Source organism: Mesocricetus auratus, unplaced genomic scaffold (assembly GCF_017639785.1).
Source record: "Mesocricetus auratus isolate SY011 unplaced genomic scaffold, BCM_Maur_2.0 Super-Scaffold_100019, whole genome shotgun sequence".
Lineage (NCBI taxonomy): Eukaryota > Metazoa > Chordata > Mammalia > Rodentia > Cricetidae > Mesocricetus > Mesocricetus auratus.
Genome location: NW_024429200.1, coordinates 10,728,828 through 10,748,454, shown reverse-complemented (window position 1 = coordinate 10,748,454; position 19,627 = coordinate 10,728,828). Strand labels below are relative to the sequence as shown.

The 19,627-nt window shown below is 39.0% G+C and overlaps 1 protein-coding gene across 2 annotated transcripts in view; it reads right to left on the bottom strand.

Moving 5' to 3' along the window:
- The window catches only part of Copg2 (COPI coat complex subunit gamma 2), a 117,296-nt gene that overhangs the window by 89,668 nt on the left and 8,001 nt on the right, over nucleotides 1-19,627 (bottom strand). For both annotated transcript variants that reach the window (XM_005086474.4, XM_040728609.1), the window contains one exon: nucleotides 18,253-18,332. In XM_005086474.4, coding sequence (XP_005086531.2) covers nucleotides 18,253-18,332 — 80 coding nt within the window. The remainder of the gene's footprint in view (nucleotides 1-18,252; nucleotides 18,333-19,627) is intronic.

Sequence of the window (19,627 nt, the reverse complement as noted above, 5' to 3'; positions counted from 1 at the left end):
GATCTCTAAGATATACAAAGAACTCAAGAAATTAAATATCAAACTAACAAATAATACGATTAAAAAATGAGGTACAGATCTAAACAGAGAATACTCAACAGAACAATCTCAAATGGCAGAAAGACACTTAAGGAGATGCTCAACATCCTTAGTCATCAGGGAAATGCAAATCAAAAACACTCTGAGATTCTATCTTACACCTGTCAAAATGGCTAAGATCAAAAACACCAATGACAGCTTATGCTGGAGAGGATGTGGAAAGGTGGGAACTCTCCTCCATTGCTAGTGTGAGTGCAAACTTGTACAGTTGCTGTGGAAATCAGTATGACAATTTCTCAGAAAATTAGGGATCAACCTACCTCAAGACCCTGCAATATCACGACTGGGCATATATCCAAAGGAGGCACATTCATACCACAAGGACATTTGCTCAACTATGTTCATAGCAATATTATTTGTAATAGCCAGATCTTGGAAACAACCTAGATGTCCCTCAACTGAAGAATGGATAAAGAAAATGTGGTACAGTTATTTACACAATGGAGTACTACTCAGCAGTAAGAAAACAATGACATCCTAAAATTCTCAGTCAAATGAACAGAATTAGAAAAAAAAAAAAAAACATCCTGAGTGAGGTAGCCCAAAACCAGAAAGACAAATATAGTATGTACTCACTTATGAGTGGATACCAGGCATAAAGCAAAAGATACCCAGCCTATAATCCACAACCCCAGAGAAGCTAGAACCCTCTTCCAGAAACAGATGGAAGCAGTTGCAGAAATCCACAACTAACCAGTGGGCCAAGCTCCTGGAGTACAATCAAAGTGAGGAAGGAGGACAATATGAACAAAGGAGTCAAGACCACGATAGGGAAACCCACAGAACCAGCTTACCTGAGCTAGTGAGAGATCACTGACTCAGGTCTGACAAATGAGGAACCTGCATAAAACCGAACTAGATTCCCTTAATATAGGTGACAATGGTGTGACTGGGATAACATATGAGGTCACTGGCAGTGGGTCCAAGATCTAACACTAATTCACAAACTGACTTAGTGTCCAGCCTAGACACGGGTATGGGAGTGAGAGGTGCCTTGGTCCTGCCTCAACGAGATGGTGGGACAGACTTAGTAGACTTCCTATGGGAGGCAGATGGGAGGTGGAACTGCCCAGGGGAGGGGGAGCGGGAGGAGAGGAGGGAGGGGGAACTGGGATTGGAATGTAAAAAATAAATTAATAAAAAAACATAAATGCAACAAAACAGCAAAAAAATTGACTTATGTAGCCTAAGAAAATTAATCTCTTTTTTCTGCTTGCCCATCTCTCAATTTTATCACATTTTTGCATTATTATGAAAAATATTTATAACTATATATTATTTATATTCAATTTTTAACAATAATTCCTAGTGTAGTTTACCCTTATTTTTATAAACTCAATGTTCAGTGCTAACTCAGTTTCTATAACCTATAATAGAATTCACTCTTAACTTTAAGATTACTGTAATTTGAATTTTTAATTATAAGAAATTCTCATTGATGTTATGATCCCTAAGTTCTTTCAAGTCTGGAAGTCCGATTATTCTCCCTGCATTTGAAAAACAACTTGCTTAGCAATTTGCAAATTACTTTTGAATTTCATTCTTTTGCTTACAGCTTTGCAGACACTATTGCCATTTCTTTTCTGACACTTACAATTGTCATGAGTGGTTAAAATCAGACTGGGTCAAGTGGTCTGTATCTATCTCTGATGTCTGTGTGTCTTCCCACCCCCATCCCCTATTCCCCCTGGCCCCCAATTCATTATGCTGCAGCACAGGCCAGCCAGGAACTTGCTGTATTACTCAGGCTGACTTGGAATTCAGTCTTTTTCTTTTAGTTTACAAAGTGCTAGGGTTCCAGACATGCACCACCACATCTATGTTTAAGGGACAAGCATTCTTTGTTTTCTCAACAATATAATTTAGCCAAGATGTATTTTGGCACTGGTCATTCTATTGCAACTTTTATTTGAATGTGCTATGCTATTTTAAGTTGTACATTTCTTTTTCACAAGCCAAGAAAAATTTCTCCTATTTCATCATTGAATGTTTTGTTTATCTATAACCTGGGTTTGTCTCAGCAGTATCAAAAGTTTGCCCCTTACTTCCATTGAGTTACCTTAATCTTTACTTAGTGTTTCACATTACAGTAAATTTTTATTATACAGCAAGTGGTATTCTGGAGACTTGGATATGTTACTAAGCAATAGACAAAGATTCCTGCTGTCAACAAGTGTATATTCTAACAATGGTAACCTAAGAAATATTTTAGGTTTTGCAGGCTATAAGACCTACTCACAGCTACTCAGTTCTACTACAGTAATACTAAAACATCCAAGCAGAACGAACGCACACAGGGATGGGGGAATATTATTCCCAAGCCTTAAGCCTAAAAGAAGTTTACATGGTTGGATTTCAAAAATGTTTAACACTATTAGCTCCTTCTTTCTTTCTATGCTTCTCCCTTCAACAATGGAAATGAGTGTTGAGTGTGATTCTCTGTTCACTTCACTGCTATATCTGGGAGTACACATGGAGGGGTCTATAAATCTACGAAACTAGGTGAACTCCTCTTCACACTAAGTGCCCATACTAAGTTTTGACAATTAAATGATGACACCTAGGGCTTCCAAGCTAGAGGTGACATCATGGGTTTTAGTCTTTGGAGGATATTATGAGAGGGTGAATGTATTTTACACGTAGGGCAGATGTGAACCTGGAGGACCAGAGGGAAGACTGATCAGTTAAATTCAAGGTTCCAAAGACACTCAGGTATTATTAGTCTCTAGAACCTACAAATTTATTTTATATGGCAAAGTTCTTTGTAGTGGTTATAGTAAAGATATTAAGATGGGAGGGATTCTGCCAGAATAGTGGGTGTGCCCTAAATATAATTACAAGCATCCTTCTAAGAGTAAAGCAGGAGTCTGGCACAGGAAGTAGATGTGACAACGATGCATGAGGCAATATGATGATGCCTGCAGCCTCCTGAAGCTAGAGAAATAAGCAAATGGCCTAGAGCGGCCATAAAGAGCAAGTCTTGGCCACGGTGAAACTGCTTTTCAGAGTTGTTTTGTGTGGGGGGTTATATGATGTGTGTGCACACAGTCATGTGTGAGAATGATCACATGCATGCCACAGCAAGCATGTGGAGGTCAGAGGAAAACCTGAGATGCCCATCCTTGCCGTTCCCCTTGTCTGAAGCACCCTGCTGTCTTACAGCTCCATATGCCTGACCAGCCAGTCCAGGAGCTCCAGTGGCTCTCCTGCCTCTGCTTCCCATCTCACTACAGGGAGGCACTAGAGTTACAGATGCTAATCCACCACATGGGCTCTGCTTCCCATCTCACTACAGGGAGGCACTAGAGTTACAGATGCTAATCTACCACATGGGCTCTGGGGATTCAAACTCGGGTCCTCATGCTTGCATAGCATACTCTTTGCCCAAGTCATCTTCCTAACCTGATCTGAAAAAAAAAATCTGTCCTGTTTTTAAGCCGCCAAGCTGGTTGTTTAAGTTTAACTTGCTACAGCAGCATTAGGAAACAGGCTTGGCATTTTTTGTTGTTGTTTCTGAAAAGGATCAATTAATAAATATTTTAGAATTTTGTATCTTGTAGTTTCCTCAACACTACTCAAGTCTTTCACAATATGAAAGCTCTCATACACAATACATAACAGTGGGTGTGGCAGGTTGGGGATTTAGCTCAGTGGCAGAGCACTTGCCTAGCAAGCACAAGACTCTGGGGGAGGAGGGACGGGAAGAGGAGAGAGAGATACAATCACAGCAAAGAATGGGTATGACTATATCCAAATAAAATTTTATTTTAAAAGATGAAGCAGTGACTTTAGCCATAGCCCACATTTTCCTAACGTATTCTATCTATAACTATCTTAGTTTCCCTGTGTATAGAAAGGCTTGCTCCAGAAAGCTCATATGGGAACGTGATAAAAGAACCGTGAAGCAAAGGAAAGACAGCAGGTTAGCAGGTAAAATCAGTATAAACAGATTTTCTCCAGTTTGCAGCTAGACATTTAATAATCAATTGCATGGTTTGGGTATGAAGTGTTAAAGACTGTTGCCAGCTCCTAGGCTTTTGTGACCCTGATGGCTCTGTATTATGATGGCTTCCCTGAGAGGTGTTAGAAACCTTGGGAGGGAAACCCTGGCTGGAGGAGGCACTTCACTAAGGGATGACTTGAAGGGTGTATTTTGTCCCAAACTTTTCTCTGATGTTTTCTGTCTCCTGTTCACCTCAATGGCCCACTTGCACTGCCTGCTCCCAGCGTGATGACCTGCTGCTTCACCAGGTATGAGTCCAGAAGCAAGACAGCCAAGTGACAATGGCCGTGCCTCCGAAACACGGAGCCAAACTAAGTCTTTCCTCCACTCCTTTTCCTCAGGTATGGTATCACAGAGATTAAAAATTAGTTAACTAACAAAGCAATCTTCTTAGGAGCCTTTTGAAATACATCCTAGAGCCATTACTCCCTGGCTAAACATTAGCCTTAAACAATTCTCCCACATTTCTGGGGCATATAGATATGAGTTGTAAGTATGTAATCCCATTAGATGGGTAACAAAACACATAATACAAGCCAGAAATAAGGCAATATAAATTAAATGAGCTGAATCCTGCATAAAATTGCTCACTATACCACAGCTGAAAACAAAGAAGCCAGCAACTATGCCAAGTGGCTCAGAAGAAGCATCTAATATAGGATGTACATATCCTTCAGGCTGTTTACCTCTAGTAAGTCTAATCTTCTATTGAAGTCTCAAGATGGTAACCACTTACTATTTCAACCAAAGCCTAAACACAGGAAAGTGAGCAGAACACACAGTATGTAATCCTTGCTTCTGCAACTCACTCTAAGGCTAACTATGCACATTGTAAGAGACATTGCACCCCCACTACTCCACCCCCCCACCTCTGCCAGAGTCAGTAGAGGACATACCCAGACTCCAAATTCTTAGCACAATGAAGATTTGCTACCTGGGAGGGGCAAAGGGAGGTAGAATACAAAGGCAGGCAGCTAGCGACAAAGCAGGCTTTTTGTTTGTTTTTTGTTCTGCAGGAGTGGGATTTTAAGGACAAAAAGGGGAGATCTGTGCTAGGGTGAGTTGGTAAATTCTGACTGGACATATTAGTCAAGCAATGAATTTTGATTACTGGACCTTGGTGTTTCGTCTCAGGAATGAGTTAGTGGCCAAATAAGGGAACAAACAGACCATGGGGGCTGGTTTTAGGAATTTAATCTAATGGTTTTTAGCAAGGAAGACGGGTAAAAGGCAAAACCTGTTGGCACCATATTTGCCAAGCTTGACCTGCTAGGGTTCTTCATCCATCATCTCTTTCCTATGTCATTTCTCTATCCCCCCCCACCCAGTCCGTAGTATGTACTTAATCTGCTCTTGTTATCTCTTCAGGGTGTGACTCAAACCTATATTCCACAGGATGTGAGCCCATTGTTGGCTGTACCCTGGTTGGACTATTAGCTGTTCCCTATTTCCAATTCACCATTGTCACAGGCATGAAAGCACCAAAATGTACTCAAGAGTAACATGAATTTGAAATACAATGTCATTTGCTGCCACGATACTAAATCAAGATCAATTCATTACCTCTATGAGTAGAGTGGCTCACTTTACCTTCACTAATATGTTAACTTCAAAGTGGCCCAGCAGTCATCATTACTCCTGATATAAATATCAGGAGTTCATTCCCTGTCCCAGGCCTTCACTGATATGTGAGTGTTGGTGCCCATGGCTGTCAGATTCTCATTCAGGGATATATAAAAGGTAAGTGTGGGGTATTTCTGTGAGGACAACCATTTCCCAACAGGAACTAGAAGCCAATTAGTTAAATGTTCCTGCCTTTTTAATCCCTCAACTAATAAGGATCTCCAATGCATATTAAGAGAAGAGAATGCTGGCTAGTCTGTTTCTGCTGATATACCTTAGATTGAATTAATTTATCATCAATAGAAACTCATTTGTTTACAGTTTTATAGGAAGGCAAGTCCAAGAACAGGTACTAATAGAGTTAATGTGTAGTGAGGGCTGGTCTTTATAAAAGGCACTATCCAGGGGGATTCAAATAGCCAAAAGGCCTGAAGAACAAGAGGCAACACTATGAAACTTCTTTTAAAATAAAATTAATATGTTAAGTGACCAATTAATATCCCCCATAACCCTCTTTTTTTCATATCACTGACTGGAACTAATACAGCACCACACATATTCCATCATATACTGCTTGGCAAAGCAGTAGTTCTCAAACTTCCTAATGCTGTGACTTTTTAATACAGTTCCTCGTGTTTTGCTAACCCCCCAATCATGAAATTATTTTCATTGTTACTTCTGTTATGAACCACAATATAAATATATGGTACTCAAGATATCTGATATGCGACACCCAAGGGGGTCACGACCCATGGGTTGAGAATTGCTGTCCTAGAAGAACATTCCTCAACCTCACTGGGAACCATCTCTGACTTAATACCCTTAGTAGGCATCCCACCTCTACACTGGGCTTCCTGCTCCTAGACAAACTAGACTAGACAACCATTACATCTCTTACTCTTGTCTATTGTCACATTGTTTTGCCATAAAATAGGTGGCAATGCCTTGTAGCTCACTATGACAATACATTAAGATATAGTGTTCATCAAAGCAGACCTATTTCAAGCCCTTAGCTTGTTTTACATTTCATAGTGTTTTAGTTACTTCCAATATCCTATTCCTTTATGTAGATCCACATTTTCATTACCACTTTATTTTGACTGAAAAAAAGTTAATAATACTAGAAACAAATTACTTCAGTTCCTATATGTCTGAAATTGCCTTTATATCATTTTAAAGAAATGTCTGTTTGTGTGTAATGTGTGTATTTGTGCATGTTTGGAGGGTGTACACAGTAGAGCTGCATACATGTCAAAGTGCATGTGTGGAGGTCAGGACAAAGCCAAGGTGTTTCTGGAAGTGCTCCCTTATGTTGCACCATGTGCCTTCACTGAAGCCTTGGCTTGGAGCACAAAACACAGACCATCTTACTGACAGTGTCAACAAAGTTGCCTCAAACACACTGGCTCAGATCTGAGAGTACTGTGGGTATGAACTACAGTGCTTTCCCTGTACAAATGAAATTTCTGCCTTTACAAAACATAATTTATGGAAAAGCGAAAAATTTTGATACTTTCCTACCATAATTCTGTAGCATGTCAGTACCAAATTACTCGTCTTTGGGTTGTTATTAAATTAGAATGTTTGATTTTTAAAACTGTTCTTTGAGATGATTACTTGAATTTTGTAAAAAACTGTTAAATAAATTTCTGATTGAAACTACAACATCCAAAATGGCTCCAAACACACCTCCTTCTGCCATTCTGTCCTACACAGCTGTGCAAAGCACCATTCTCAAGACTGAAATTACAAAGTAAAATCAACTCAAAAATCAAAGATGTTCTGCAGCCTGTAGTATCAAATATTCAGCTAAAATTTAATTCCTTACATAAAAGAATATCATTAGTATAGAAATTTGTTCAATTTAATAAATGGGAAAATAAAATGCATATCAAAATTGCTTTATATTTCTTTATATTATCAATAAAGCTTTTATTTGTACTCCTGTTTTATATGTGCAGAGTCATACAGTTTAATTGCATTGGCAAAAAGCAGCTTTAAGTGGAAAACAATTAAGAAGCCTTGGATGCACTCGGGAAGCAGAGGCAGGAGGATCTCTAAGTTTGAGGCCAGCCTGGTCTACAGAACGAGTTCCAGGACAACCTCCAAAACAATACAGAGAAACCCTGTCTAGAAAAATAAAAATAAAGAAGCCTTGGATAGCAACTTTCTGAGGAATCACCCTTCTGTTCTCCCCTGGTGGCTGTACTAATTTGTATTCCCATCAGCAGTACATAAAGGTTCCTTTCTCTGCATCCTTATCATCTTTAGTTTTGGTTTAGTTTTTTGATAATGTCCATTCTGATGGAATAGTATCGACTCTTGGTGCAGTTTTGATTTTCTCTGTCCTGATGTCTGGAGATACTAAGCTGTTTATCACATATTTATTGACCATTTGCCCTTCTTTGTTGGCTTTGATTTTTTATGTTGTGGTTTTTGATCTTTATGTATTCTCGACATTAATTCACTGTCAGATGGTTCTACGCAGAGCTTTCCTACTACCCTGTAGACTGTCTCTTCATTCTAATGCTTCCTTGCTGTGGAGAAGCTTATTGAACTGAACATAATCCTGCTTCTCAGTTCTTGCTTCTGTTTTCTGGGCTACTGGAGTGCTATTTGGAAAATCACTGCCGTATCAATGGTTTCCTCTAGTAATTTCAAAGAGTAGAGTGTCCCACTAAAATCTTTGATCCTTAGAAAGGAATTAACTCAGTTCCAGATCCTACCTGTCCTATGCATGTTGATTCCAAAGTTAGTTCAAATTTCAAAACGTTTGCCATGCCTTTTTACATCTGTGCTGCCTTGAAAAAGGACTCAGATCTTTTCAGACCTTCCAGAACTTTCCAATCTCCCTGAATGTCATTTTTGTCATACTTTCTGACTATCAAAAACCTCTTTTATCAGTTCCCTTAACCAGAAACATGAGGTTACTCATTTTAGTTCCTGTGCTAATATGCCCAACTGTACATAACTAGGTTCACACTTAGGATAAGAAAGACTAAACAGAAAGTTCTTAATAATAATAATAACGGTAAGTGGATTTCTCCCTACTTGTCATGAACCAGGAACATCCTTTCCAGGAACAGCTTTTCTCTCAGGGTTTCCATGTCTATAATATCAGTTACATATCATAGCAATTCTATCACTGGGACTAACCTCAGGAAAAAACCAGAAGAAAAAGAGCAACAAGAATTCTTCCCTGTGTTCTGCAACTCACAGGTTTTCCACTGGCCCCTCTTGTTCAAATCTGTGCTCAGACCACAGAGGTAGACTTCTCCCTGGAGCCCCATTTGGTACAGAGTCCTAATTCAGTCTTCCCAGAATACAAGGAACAGAACTTATAAAGTTTGCTGTTGTTTTATCAGTCATTTATTAAGTAATGCTTCCTCCCCCCAATTGACTTGCTGTGATTTCCTTTTTGGAGGCCTCAGTAGTTTACTTTATGTTTTGACTTAAGTTTTTTTGTTGTACTGCTGGGAAAGACAGACGACAGTGTTCTTACTTCACCTTGGCTAGAAGTAAAAGTCTGACCTTCATTTCTATTCATTGTTGCTCATTAGATTTTTGGAGAAGATGTTTTATGATGTGGCATCACTTTAATACTTCACTTCAAGAGCCTGTCACAATTTCATTTGAAAAGGGAATAAATGAACAATCAAGCTTACAAACAAGGAAAGGAAAAAAACAAAGAAAGCAGACACAGAAAGATTTCTCATCACTCATTAAGTCACACCTTTCACATCTTCGATAATATGGAAAGACTTTCTAAAGTCTGAGAGGAAGATAAATAATCCTCAGATTTCCAAAGCCCTTGCTAAAAGGAGAAAAGCAGATTATGCCATGTTCACCTTTTGCAACATGCCTATACTGAATTTCTATAAATGGAAGACACTGTTCCAGCTTTAACAGAGCAAGCAACATAGGATATGGCTCTTGCTCTCAAAGACTTTCATGGTACAGAGGGCAGAAAATATTTAAACAGAGAACTGAACAACACACTAAATACTAGAACATACATACAAAACAGTGCTTTGAGAATAACTCAAACTAGTAGACTGCCAAGCAGAATAGGGAAAATCAATACACAAAACACTAAGTATCTGAGCTAGGCAGGAAAGGAAACAGAACAATTCTAGGCATGAAAAGAAATGTAGAAAGATACAAGGTATAGCATTTGGAGTCTGGCCAACAGAACTGCACTGATGAACTCCCAGAATTCAAGTGTTCCCCTGACTACACACAGGAGATAAGTAAGCACTTCTGAAGTACAACCTGGAGCAATGGGAGATAATTTAGGACTATAAAGTTTCTCACCACCAAAGATGGTTGAACTTCACATATCTGGAAATTCATTTTTTGATTTTGCAATGAAAACATTACTGAAGATCTCTGGAAGAACAATTTCACCACAGAAAAGACTGAGCATGTCCCTGACAGCCACTCCTCAAGCTAGTCATCCAAGGACAACAAAGTCATCCAGTCAAAAAAACTGGCTCAGGTTTGTATGCTTCTTATCAAATAAGTGGAAAGACTTCACTTTCCTAAAACTATTTTCAACACCCCCAGCCAGAATCCATACATGAACTCTACAATTCAAAATTTTTACATGGTTACAAACTCAACACATTTATTTGCAAATCACAATTGATGAACTACTGCGACTAGAGATATTAACTTAGTACAAACTGAAACACACCTGTATTACTTTTCTTCCTTGTTGCTGTAATCAAATGCTTTACATAAACCAACAACATTTATTTTGGCTCATGGTTTCAGTCGATTCTGACCATTGTGGTAAACAGGATATAGCAGAGCAGTCGAAGTCATTATGGGCCAGGAAGCAAAGAGATGGAAATGACAATATTCTGATGACCTTCCCCCATCCTCTAGGCATCCACAGGAGGGTACCACCCACATGCCAAGTGGATATTCTTTTCTTAGTTTAAGCCTCTCAGGAAACAACTTTACAAACATATCCAAAGTTGTGCTTCAACAATCTTCTAGGTGATTCTAAAGCTACTAAAGTCAGCAATGAAGATTTACCATCACCCCTGCCACACATATACTACTTCCACAGTTCAAGTGAAGGACCAGTCTTCAGAACTCAATTCCAGAATCCTAAGCACTCTTCACATATGAACTTATCACCAGATGTTAATCTATATGACCAACTTTATGCCACTAACAAAATCTCTTTAAGGTTTTTTGGTTTGGTTTTGTTGTTGTTGTTGTTTTTGTTTTTTGTTTTGTTTTGTTTTTTTGAGGCAGGGTTTTTTTCTGTGTAACAGCCCTGGCTATCCCAGAACTCGCTCTGTAGACCAGGTTGTATAAACTCCGTCTACAAGGCTGACCTCAAATTCACAGAGATTCACCTATCTCTGCCTCCCAAGCACTGGGAGGGCCACCACTGCCCAGCAAGTTATTCTTTAATTGAGTTGTAATATAAACCAGAACAATCTAAGTGTTTAGTTAGATGAGTTTTGGCAAGTGTGATAAGCATGTAACCACCCAAAATAAACTACTGAACACCTGATGTCCATAGAAAGCTACCCATGCTCATTTCAAGGCAATTTCCTCCTAGTCACCAGACTTATAACTTCTATCAACACAATGAGTTTTGGCTGCCCTTGACATTGATAAAAGTAGATGTATTCTTTGTGTCTTTTTGGTTTTGTTCCAACATGAAGTTTTAGAGGTTTATTTATGCTAGTGTCTTAATCAGCAATTTGTTCCTTTTGATAGCTATACAACAGGCCACTGCATGAATATATCACATTTGCTTATCCACTCTTCTATACATTGGCACTTTCAGTTATCTGTAGTCTAGACCTACTACAAATAAAGTTGCTACAAAATTCATACCCAGTTTTGTATTTAGGCATATGTTCCCCCTGTGGGTAAATATCTAGACATGTTACTGGTCACAGGGTTAGTACATGTTTAACTTTAAAAGAAACTGTCTTTTAAATAGTTATAGTTCTACTATAGTGTATGAAAGCTTTAATTGTTCTATCTACTCTGTACTAGATCAAAAGTTTGTATTTCTTGTTATTGTTTTTGTATTGCCAGGTTTCTTTAATTATCCTATGGTATAATAGCTATTAAGATTTTAGTTTATATGTCTCTGATAATAACAGTTTCATGTACTTATTATTCATCCATATATATTCTATTATGAAGTATCTGCCTTCAAGTTTTCCTGCCCTCTAACACAACTGTCTCTGTGCACATAACGGAGATCTGTACTATTTGTTTTCTATTCTTACTGTAACAAATTACCACAATTAGAGGCTTAACATCACACATTTAATATCTTATAGTAATGTAGAATCGAAGTCCAACATAGTACTCACTAGGCCAAAAACCATTGGGCCATGAAAGTTGCATCCATTTCATCTGCAAAATACATTCACCTCATCCCAAGATCTCCCCAAACTATAGTATCAAGTAGATAGTATCAACATACTATAGTATCAAATCAATCTAAAATCTAAATTTCACTGATTCGAAAGTCTCAATCTTATTATCAAAATCATCAAATTAGATTAGCATGAGATCCTTGTCATTCCTGGTACAACAATCCTCCCCATCTCTGGACCTGTGACAAAAACAAATGTAAGAATGCTGCAGTGCAACAATTACAGATATGCCCATTTAAAAAAAGAGAAAATGGAAAGGTAAGTCACTGACTTTTCAATGGCTAGTGCACATTATCAAGTCAACAAAACCTGGAATCACCTGGAAGAAGGACCTTTGGACACGTCTGTGGGGGGTTATTTTGGACCTGTCCACCGTGGGTGGCACCATTCCCCAGGCAGGGGATCCTGTACTACATAGGAGTGGAGAATGTAAGCTGAATACTAAGGGTGCATTTGTTCATTGCTCTTTTCTTCTGTAACTATGGACATAATGGTACTAGCTCCCTCAGACCCCTGCTGCTGTGACTGTCCTGTAATGATGAACTGTAACCTGGAACTTTGAACTTTAAAAATATGTGACCAGCTCTTTCAAGTTCCTGCTGCTTTGACATCCAAGTAATAAAAATTGCAAACCAAATAAACCTTTTATCCTTTAAGTTGCTCTTGTCAGGGTATTTTATCACAGCAACAGGAAAAGAAACTAAGACAGGCCCTCAACAACTTTAAAATCTAGCCAGGCAAAGTGCTTAAGCAGCAATCTAAGAAGTTCTCAGTGGTATTCTTCAGGCCTACACCTCTGCCATGTAATCAGTCACCTTCACTTGGTCATAAGGTGCAGCTAGCATGTACTCAAAACTGTAAGTCTATTAGCCTATGTGCTGAATTCTGAAGTACTGAAGGCTTCTTTCATCTTGTCCTCTCTGTGTCCCTTCAAGTCCAAGGCAGTAGTATTTCTGCTGGTATAATATACTCAAGTACCTTGTGGGTACAGAGACTCACTGCATTTAGACAGAGGCTCAACCTCAGATCTTGCCTTGATAATCTCACCGCTATTTTCAGCTTCTACTTAACTGCTGAGGACTCACTGCTGACCTTTTGATCTAATTTTTCAGCACTGACTCCTTTCATTGCTTCTCTAGAGCACACTTTCATGACAGTGACTCTCTCAATCTTAGCACCCTATGCCCTGTAGACAGAGAATTCCAAATTATCAAGTCCTCCTTTTTAGGTGATTTGTGCTGTTGCTGTTATTTCTCTGGCTTTGTGGTAGTTGTTGGTTTTGAGACAGCACCTGATGTAGCCTAGACTGGCCTCAAACTTACTATGTTGCCAAAAATGCCTTGAATTCCTTCCTGATCCTCCTGCCTCTACTTCCCAAGTCCTAACTAAAGAAAATCAGGTTCTTTTTAAACAGGTCTCCCCTCAATTTACCTACTTTCAAATTTTACTAAACACATAAAAAAGTCAGAATGCATCTTCAACACTTGGCTTGGAAATGCCATCAGTTAAAATCTAAGTTTATTTCTTGTAAGTCTTCCTCCTCACATAATCACAGAATATAATTTTGCTAAGCTTCCTTTCACTGTAATAAAAAGATTCCCCTCCCTACATCTTCATTTCCTCTGAATCCTCACTATTGGCATCTCTAACGCCTATGTTTACACTAATAATCTATTCACAGCGGTTTACATATTCTTTAAGGTGACTTTTTTCCTGTTCCTTTAACTTCTGTGTCTTGCACAGTGATTAAAATCCGCATTTCCACTAACAGTCTAGGGCAGTGGTTCTCAACCTTCCTAATGCTGCAACCCTTTAATACAATTAGTTCCTCATGTTGTGGTGACCCCCAACCATAAAATTATTTTCATTGCTATTTCATAAGTGTAATTTTGCTACTGTTATGAATTATAATGTAAATATCTGTGTTTTAGACGATCCCCATGAAAGAGTCATTTAACCCCCTAAGGAGGTATAACTCTACTGGTTGAGAACCGCTGGTCTAGGATTTCCCTAACATATCCTCAAAGTTCCAAAGCTACTTTCAGATTTTCTGTTATAGCAACACACAGTATTACTTTTCTACTCAACTGTTGCTGTAACAAAGTATCACAAAATTAGAGGGTTAAAGTAATATTCATGTCAGCCTGTAGTTAGTTTATAGTTCAAATGAGTTGGTGTCCAAAACAGGTCCCACTGGAAAATTGGGATGTTTGGAGGCCTATATTATGAAAGCTATAGGGTTTGCTGGGTTTGCGTATGACCTTTAAAGGTCCAGGTACTGGAAGCTTATTGCCTGGAGTGGCAGTATGGGTGTGGCAGAACCTCTAACCGATGGGACCTAGTACAAGGTACTTAAGTCACTGGGGACACTGCCTCCAGAAGTGATTATAGAAATCCCTAAGGACATGGTTAGTCCTGCAAGACCGAGTGTTATAAAAAATAAAAAGACTGGCTCCCGAATCCTCTGACTTCTGGTCCCACCACCTGACCTCTTTTATATACACTCTTGCCACTATGATGTTTAACTATGTTGTAATCCATGGAGCCCCCAGCAGAGGTCAAAGAGTTGGAACTACTCAATGCTGTGATCTGAATGAGAAATGCCTTCCATAGGTTCATGTGTTGCAACATTAGGTGCCCAGCCAGCTGTTTGGGAAAGTTGTGGAGCCTTTAGGAGGTGAAGCCTCGCCAAAGGAAGTGGGTCATGGGGGGGGGGGGCAGCCTTTGAGGCCTTATAGCCTGGCCCATCTCCTATTTGTTCTCAGCCTCTTGGATACTGAGCAAATGTGATGAGCCAGCATCCAGGTCCTGCCACCGCTCCTTCCCCGCCTGCAGCCATGTCTTCTCACCATAACAGACTGGAAATCTGAGCCAAAGTAGCCTTTCCCCCAAACTGCTTTAGTCAGAGTATTAATCTTAGCAACAGGAGAAACCAAGACTCCAATCTTGAACTTTTAGCCACAAGTGAAATAAATAAACCTCCCTAGTTTTTACAGAACCCATCCCCAGGCAACAATGTAAAAACAAGTGAAAAATAAAGCAACAAAACAGTAAAGATGGATGAATCCATTTCCTCCTTCCTCTCAACTTCAGAGGTCACCTGTGCCCTGTGACTCAAGGCCCCTTCCTCCATTTTCCACCTTCAACAGCGTCACCACTCTTCACTGACACTCTTCTGCCTCCCACTTGCATTTTATAGACATGATTTTAGTGTGTGTGTGTGTGTGTGTGTGTGTGTGTGTGTGTGTGTGTGTGTGTGTGTGTGCACGTGCGCGCGCATGCACTGCAAGCAAGACTGAATGGCATGAGGAGGCCAGAAGAGGGCCTTCTCTTAGAACCCTTAGAGCTAGAGTTACGGGTGGTTATAAGCTGCCCAACGCTGGTGCTGGGAATCAAACCTGAGTCATCTGGAAAAGCAGCCAGCACTCTCTACTGAGCCATGTCTAGCCATCTGCTTCCATTTTTAAGGGACCACATGAATAAACCAGAATACTCCTATTGACTTTCACTGCCCTTTGCATAGAACATAGCATATGCTCAAGTTCTGGGAATTTAGACATGGACATTGTCAGGGCACCATTATCAGGCCTACCATACATACATACCACTTAAGAGCACTAGAAATAAACCATAACTACATCTAATAAAACTCAGAGGGAAGTACTAACCATTGAAAGAACAAATAACACAGTTGCTTTATCTTTAATTTTTCAAGTATTTAGTGAATTAAAAAAACATAACTGAAGTGTTTCTGCTTCTTGTTTGTGGCAGACACCACTAGATGACTAATTAAACACTAATTATCAACTCCTTCTTCCTTGCCTGCTCCTAGTACTTGGACTATAAAAGCTAAACACTCACTTGCTTGGCCTTCTAAGAAGAGTCATGTAATATAGTTGTGCCAAATGAAATCTAAAATTTGCTCGGGAAATGTCACTGCATTCTTGCTAGGAGGCAGATGGTGCTGACGCCCTTTGGCCCCTTCCCAGTGGTTCTCCTGCTTGAACATGGGACATCGCCAGTAATTCCAGCATCGACTTTGCCATGATGGAGTACATCCAAAAGAATCCAAATGATACTAGTCCTGGCCCAGTCAAACGGCTGCAGCAACACCAGCTATTCTGTGCCTCCAGACTTACATTTAAATGAGGGGGAAATACATTTTCATCTTATATTACTTTGTAATCTGCTTTTCTGACATTGCCAATTGAAGCTTTAATTGAAATTGTATTCAACACAACTACACATAAACATCTTCCTTCAAAATGTATTTCATTGTATGAAAACTATATTATTAAATAAGTTATAATTAATCATTTAAAAGACAATCATTTTTAAGTAACACTATATATTTTACTATAAATTAACAGATTCATTCTAAGATATTTAGAAATTACCAAACTTTTAAATAAAACATTAGCCATAATTCCAGGAAGCCAAAGATAAATTACCATTATACACTACTATGTTCACTACCATGTTACACACATATATACACTATTACTACATTATTGTGTTCACATTACACACATATATATACTACTATTATTGCTATATTACTGTGTTCACTACCATATATTACACATATATACTACTATTATTGCTATATTACTGTGTTCACTACCATATGCTACACACATATACACACTATTACTACATTATTGTGTTCACCACCATATGTTACACACATATACACACTACTATTATTACTACATTACAGGGTTCACTACCATATGTTACATACATATATAAACTATTACTATATTACTGTGCTCACCACCATGTTACACACACACACACATATAAACTATTACTACATTACTGGGTTCATCGCGATATGTTACACACATATATAAGCTATTTCAAAGTCAGTCAGACTATACAGAATGCCCAGCCTCCACTCAGCATTATGTTTATTATGGAATATTTCCTAATGTGAGTATCCCATGATAATTAAGTAATTTTAACAATGACAGACACACGATAAATGAGTGATCCAGAACGGGGTGTTACTGAGTATGAAATTTCCCAGCATTTCATAAATGCTGCCTAACTGCCTTCTAGAAAAACAAAGTCCACGTATAACTATGTCTGTGTACCAGAGCACCAGTCTTCCTTAGAGAAATGTAATGACACTTCTTTACTCTGTTGCTGATCTGCTAAGTAAATAGATTATATCATTCTTAAATTTTTAATTTACTTATTTTGGTTACTAATGACAGTGACTAAAGATATTTACAACTTTATAATTCTGAACTATCCCTCAGTATTTTTTTAAGAACAAAAGTTCTTTATATATAAACTGATGTTTGGATACTATTTGTTATAAGTAATAATACCCCATTTCAGTAACTAATTACTTTTCAGTTTTGTTTATATTTATTTTTATGAACTCGAAAAATATTTTTATACCTGGTGTGGTGGTATACGCCTTCTATCCCAGCACTTGGGAGGCGCGGCAGTGAATCTCTGTGAGTTTAAGGCCAGCCTGGTCAACAGAGCAAGTTACAGTACACCCAGGGCTACACAGATAAACCCTGTCTCAAAACACCCACCCCCAAAAAAGAAGAAATTTTATTGTATGTGTATAAGTGTCTGTTTGCAGGTATATATGTATATCACATGTGTAGCTGACATCCACAGGGACCAGAAGAAGGTGTTGGATCCCTAGTAACTAGAGTTACTGATGGTTATGAGCCACAACATGAGTCCTAGGGAGTAAACTCAGGTTCTCCACAAGAGCAGCAAGTTCTTAACCACTTGAGTCATCTCTCAGTCACAATTTTTATAAACATTTAAAAACTAAAACACAGCCTGGTATCAATACCCTCTGTAACCCTTCTTAGCAGATAGGGATGATTTTTATATGATGACAACTGGGTTTTAGAAAAGAATGGTTTAAGAAACAACATTTTTGCAAATTCTGATTGGCAAAAAGAAACAACAACTCAAGAAAATAACAAATATTATATATGACAATTGCATTTTAGAAAAGAATAATTAGAGATATGATATTCTAAATTCTTACTGGCAATCAAAAGAAAGAGAACAGCAAATATTCCATTGGTACATAAGTATTTTATCCTAGACTGTAGACTATTCCCATACCTGCTTGTGACGATGATCACATCCTCAGAGATGGTGGCCATTTCTTTAATGGTAAGGTAGCACATTCTCCTCAATGTTTGCTGAAAGTGTATTTAGACATGATAGCAGGTTATTTGTAAGAACGCTTGTTAATTTTTTTAATTAGTTTAGCGAATAAATTAAGGGGTGTTCCTGGGCCAGTAAGAGGACAAAGGTGCTTTCCACCAAGTTTGATGGCTTGGATTTAATCCCTAGAACCCAAATAGTGAGAACAGAGCCAACTCTCACAAGTTATCTACTGACACACACATGAGTAAACACTAAATAAAATAAAGGAAATGGATTTTAAAATATCTACCAAAAAATCTTCTAAAACTATATGGATATTTTTAAAAAGCTCAAAATACTACTACTTCTTAAACAAAAACATGTGATACACTGATACCTGAGAAAACACAAAAGCAAAGCCTTAAAAAAAAATCAATTACTTGCCAGGAGGCAAAGACAGGCAGATCTCTGTGAGTTTGAGGCCAGCCTGGTCTACAAAGCAAGTGCCAGGACAGCCAGAGCTGTACAGGGAAACCCTGTCTTGAAAAAACACCAAAAAACAAAAACAAAAAAACCTCAATTACTCTTCTACAGAGATATAATTGTGTTAAAGTAATAAAGAAAATGTGTTTTTAAAATTCTTAAGAAATGTGTATGCGGTCGGGCATTGGTGGCACATGCCTTTAATCCCAGCACTCAGGGGGCAGAGGCAGGCAGATCTCTGTGAGTTCGAGGCCAGCCTGGTCTACAGAGCCAGTGCAAGGACAGCCTCCAAAGCAATACAGAGAAACCCTGTCTCAAAAACAAAAAGAAAAAAAGTATGTATGCGGAGACAACACTCATTCTGTTTTCCCCTCCATTCAGTGAATACCAATGTTTCTCCTAAAATGACTCATTACTGGATAATCAACTTCCATTAAATTACCAGGATCCAAAGTGAGACAAACAATAAGAAAGCTCCCAGCCCAACTCTCCTCAGCTGCATCTCTTATTTACTTGAAGATCCCTGGATCCGTTAATCTGCCCAGCCTCCTCCGAAGTAACTTCAGTGTCTTACAAGTTCAGAAACTCACACATCAGACCCAGTGCCAGAGCCTACGCTATAGAGAAAACCTGCTTGACACTACTGAGCCCAAGAGGAGAAGAAAACTGAAGATTCTCAGTGTGATTTAACACAAAGAACTGAGGAAGGGAGGGAGGGAAAGAAGGAAGAAGGGAGGCGAGAGGGGAAGGGGCAGATGGGGGGAGGGGAGACAAGAGGGGGAAGGGGCAGGTGGGGGGAGGGGAGACAGGAGGGGAAGGGGCAGATGGGGGGAGGGGAGACAGCAGGGGAAGGGGCAGGTGGGGG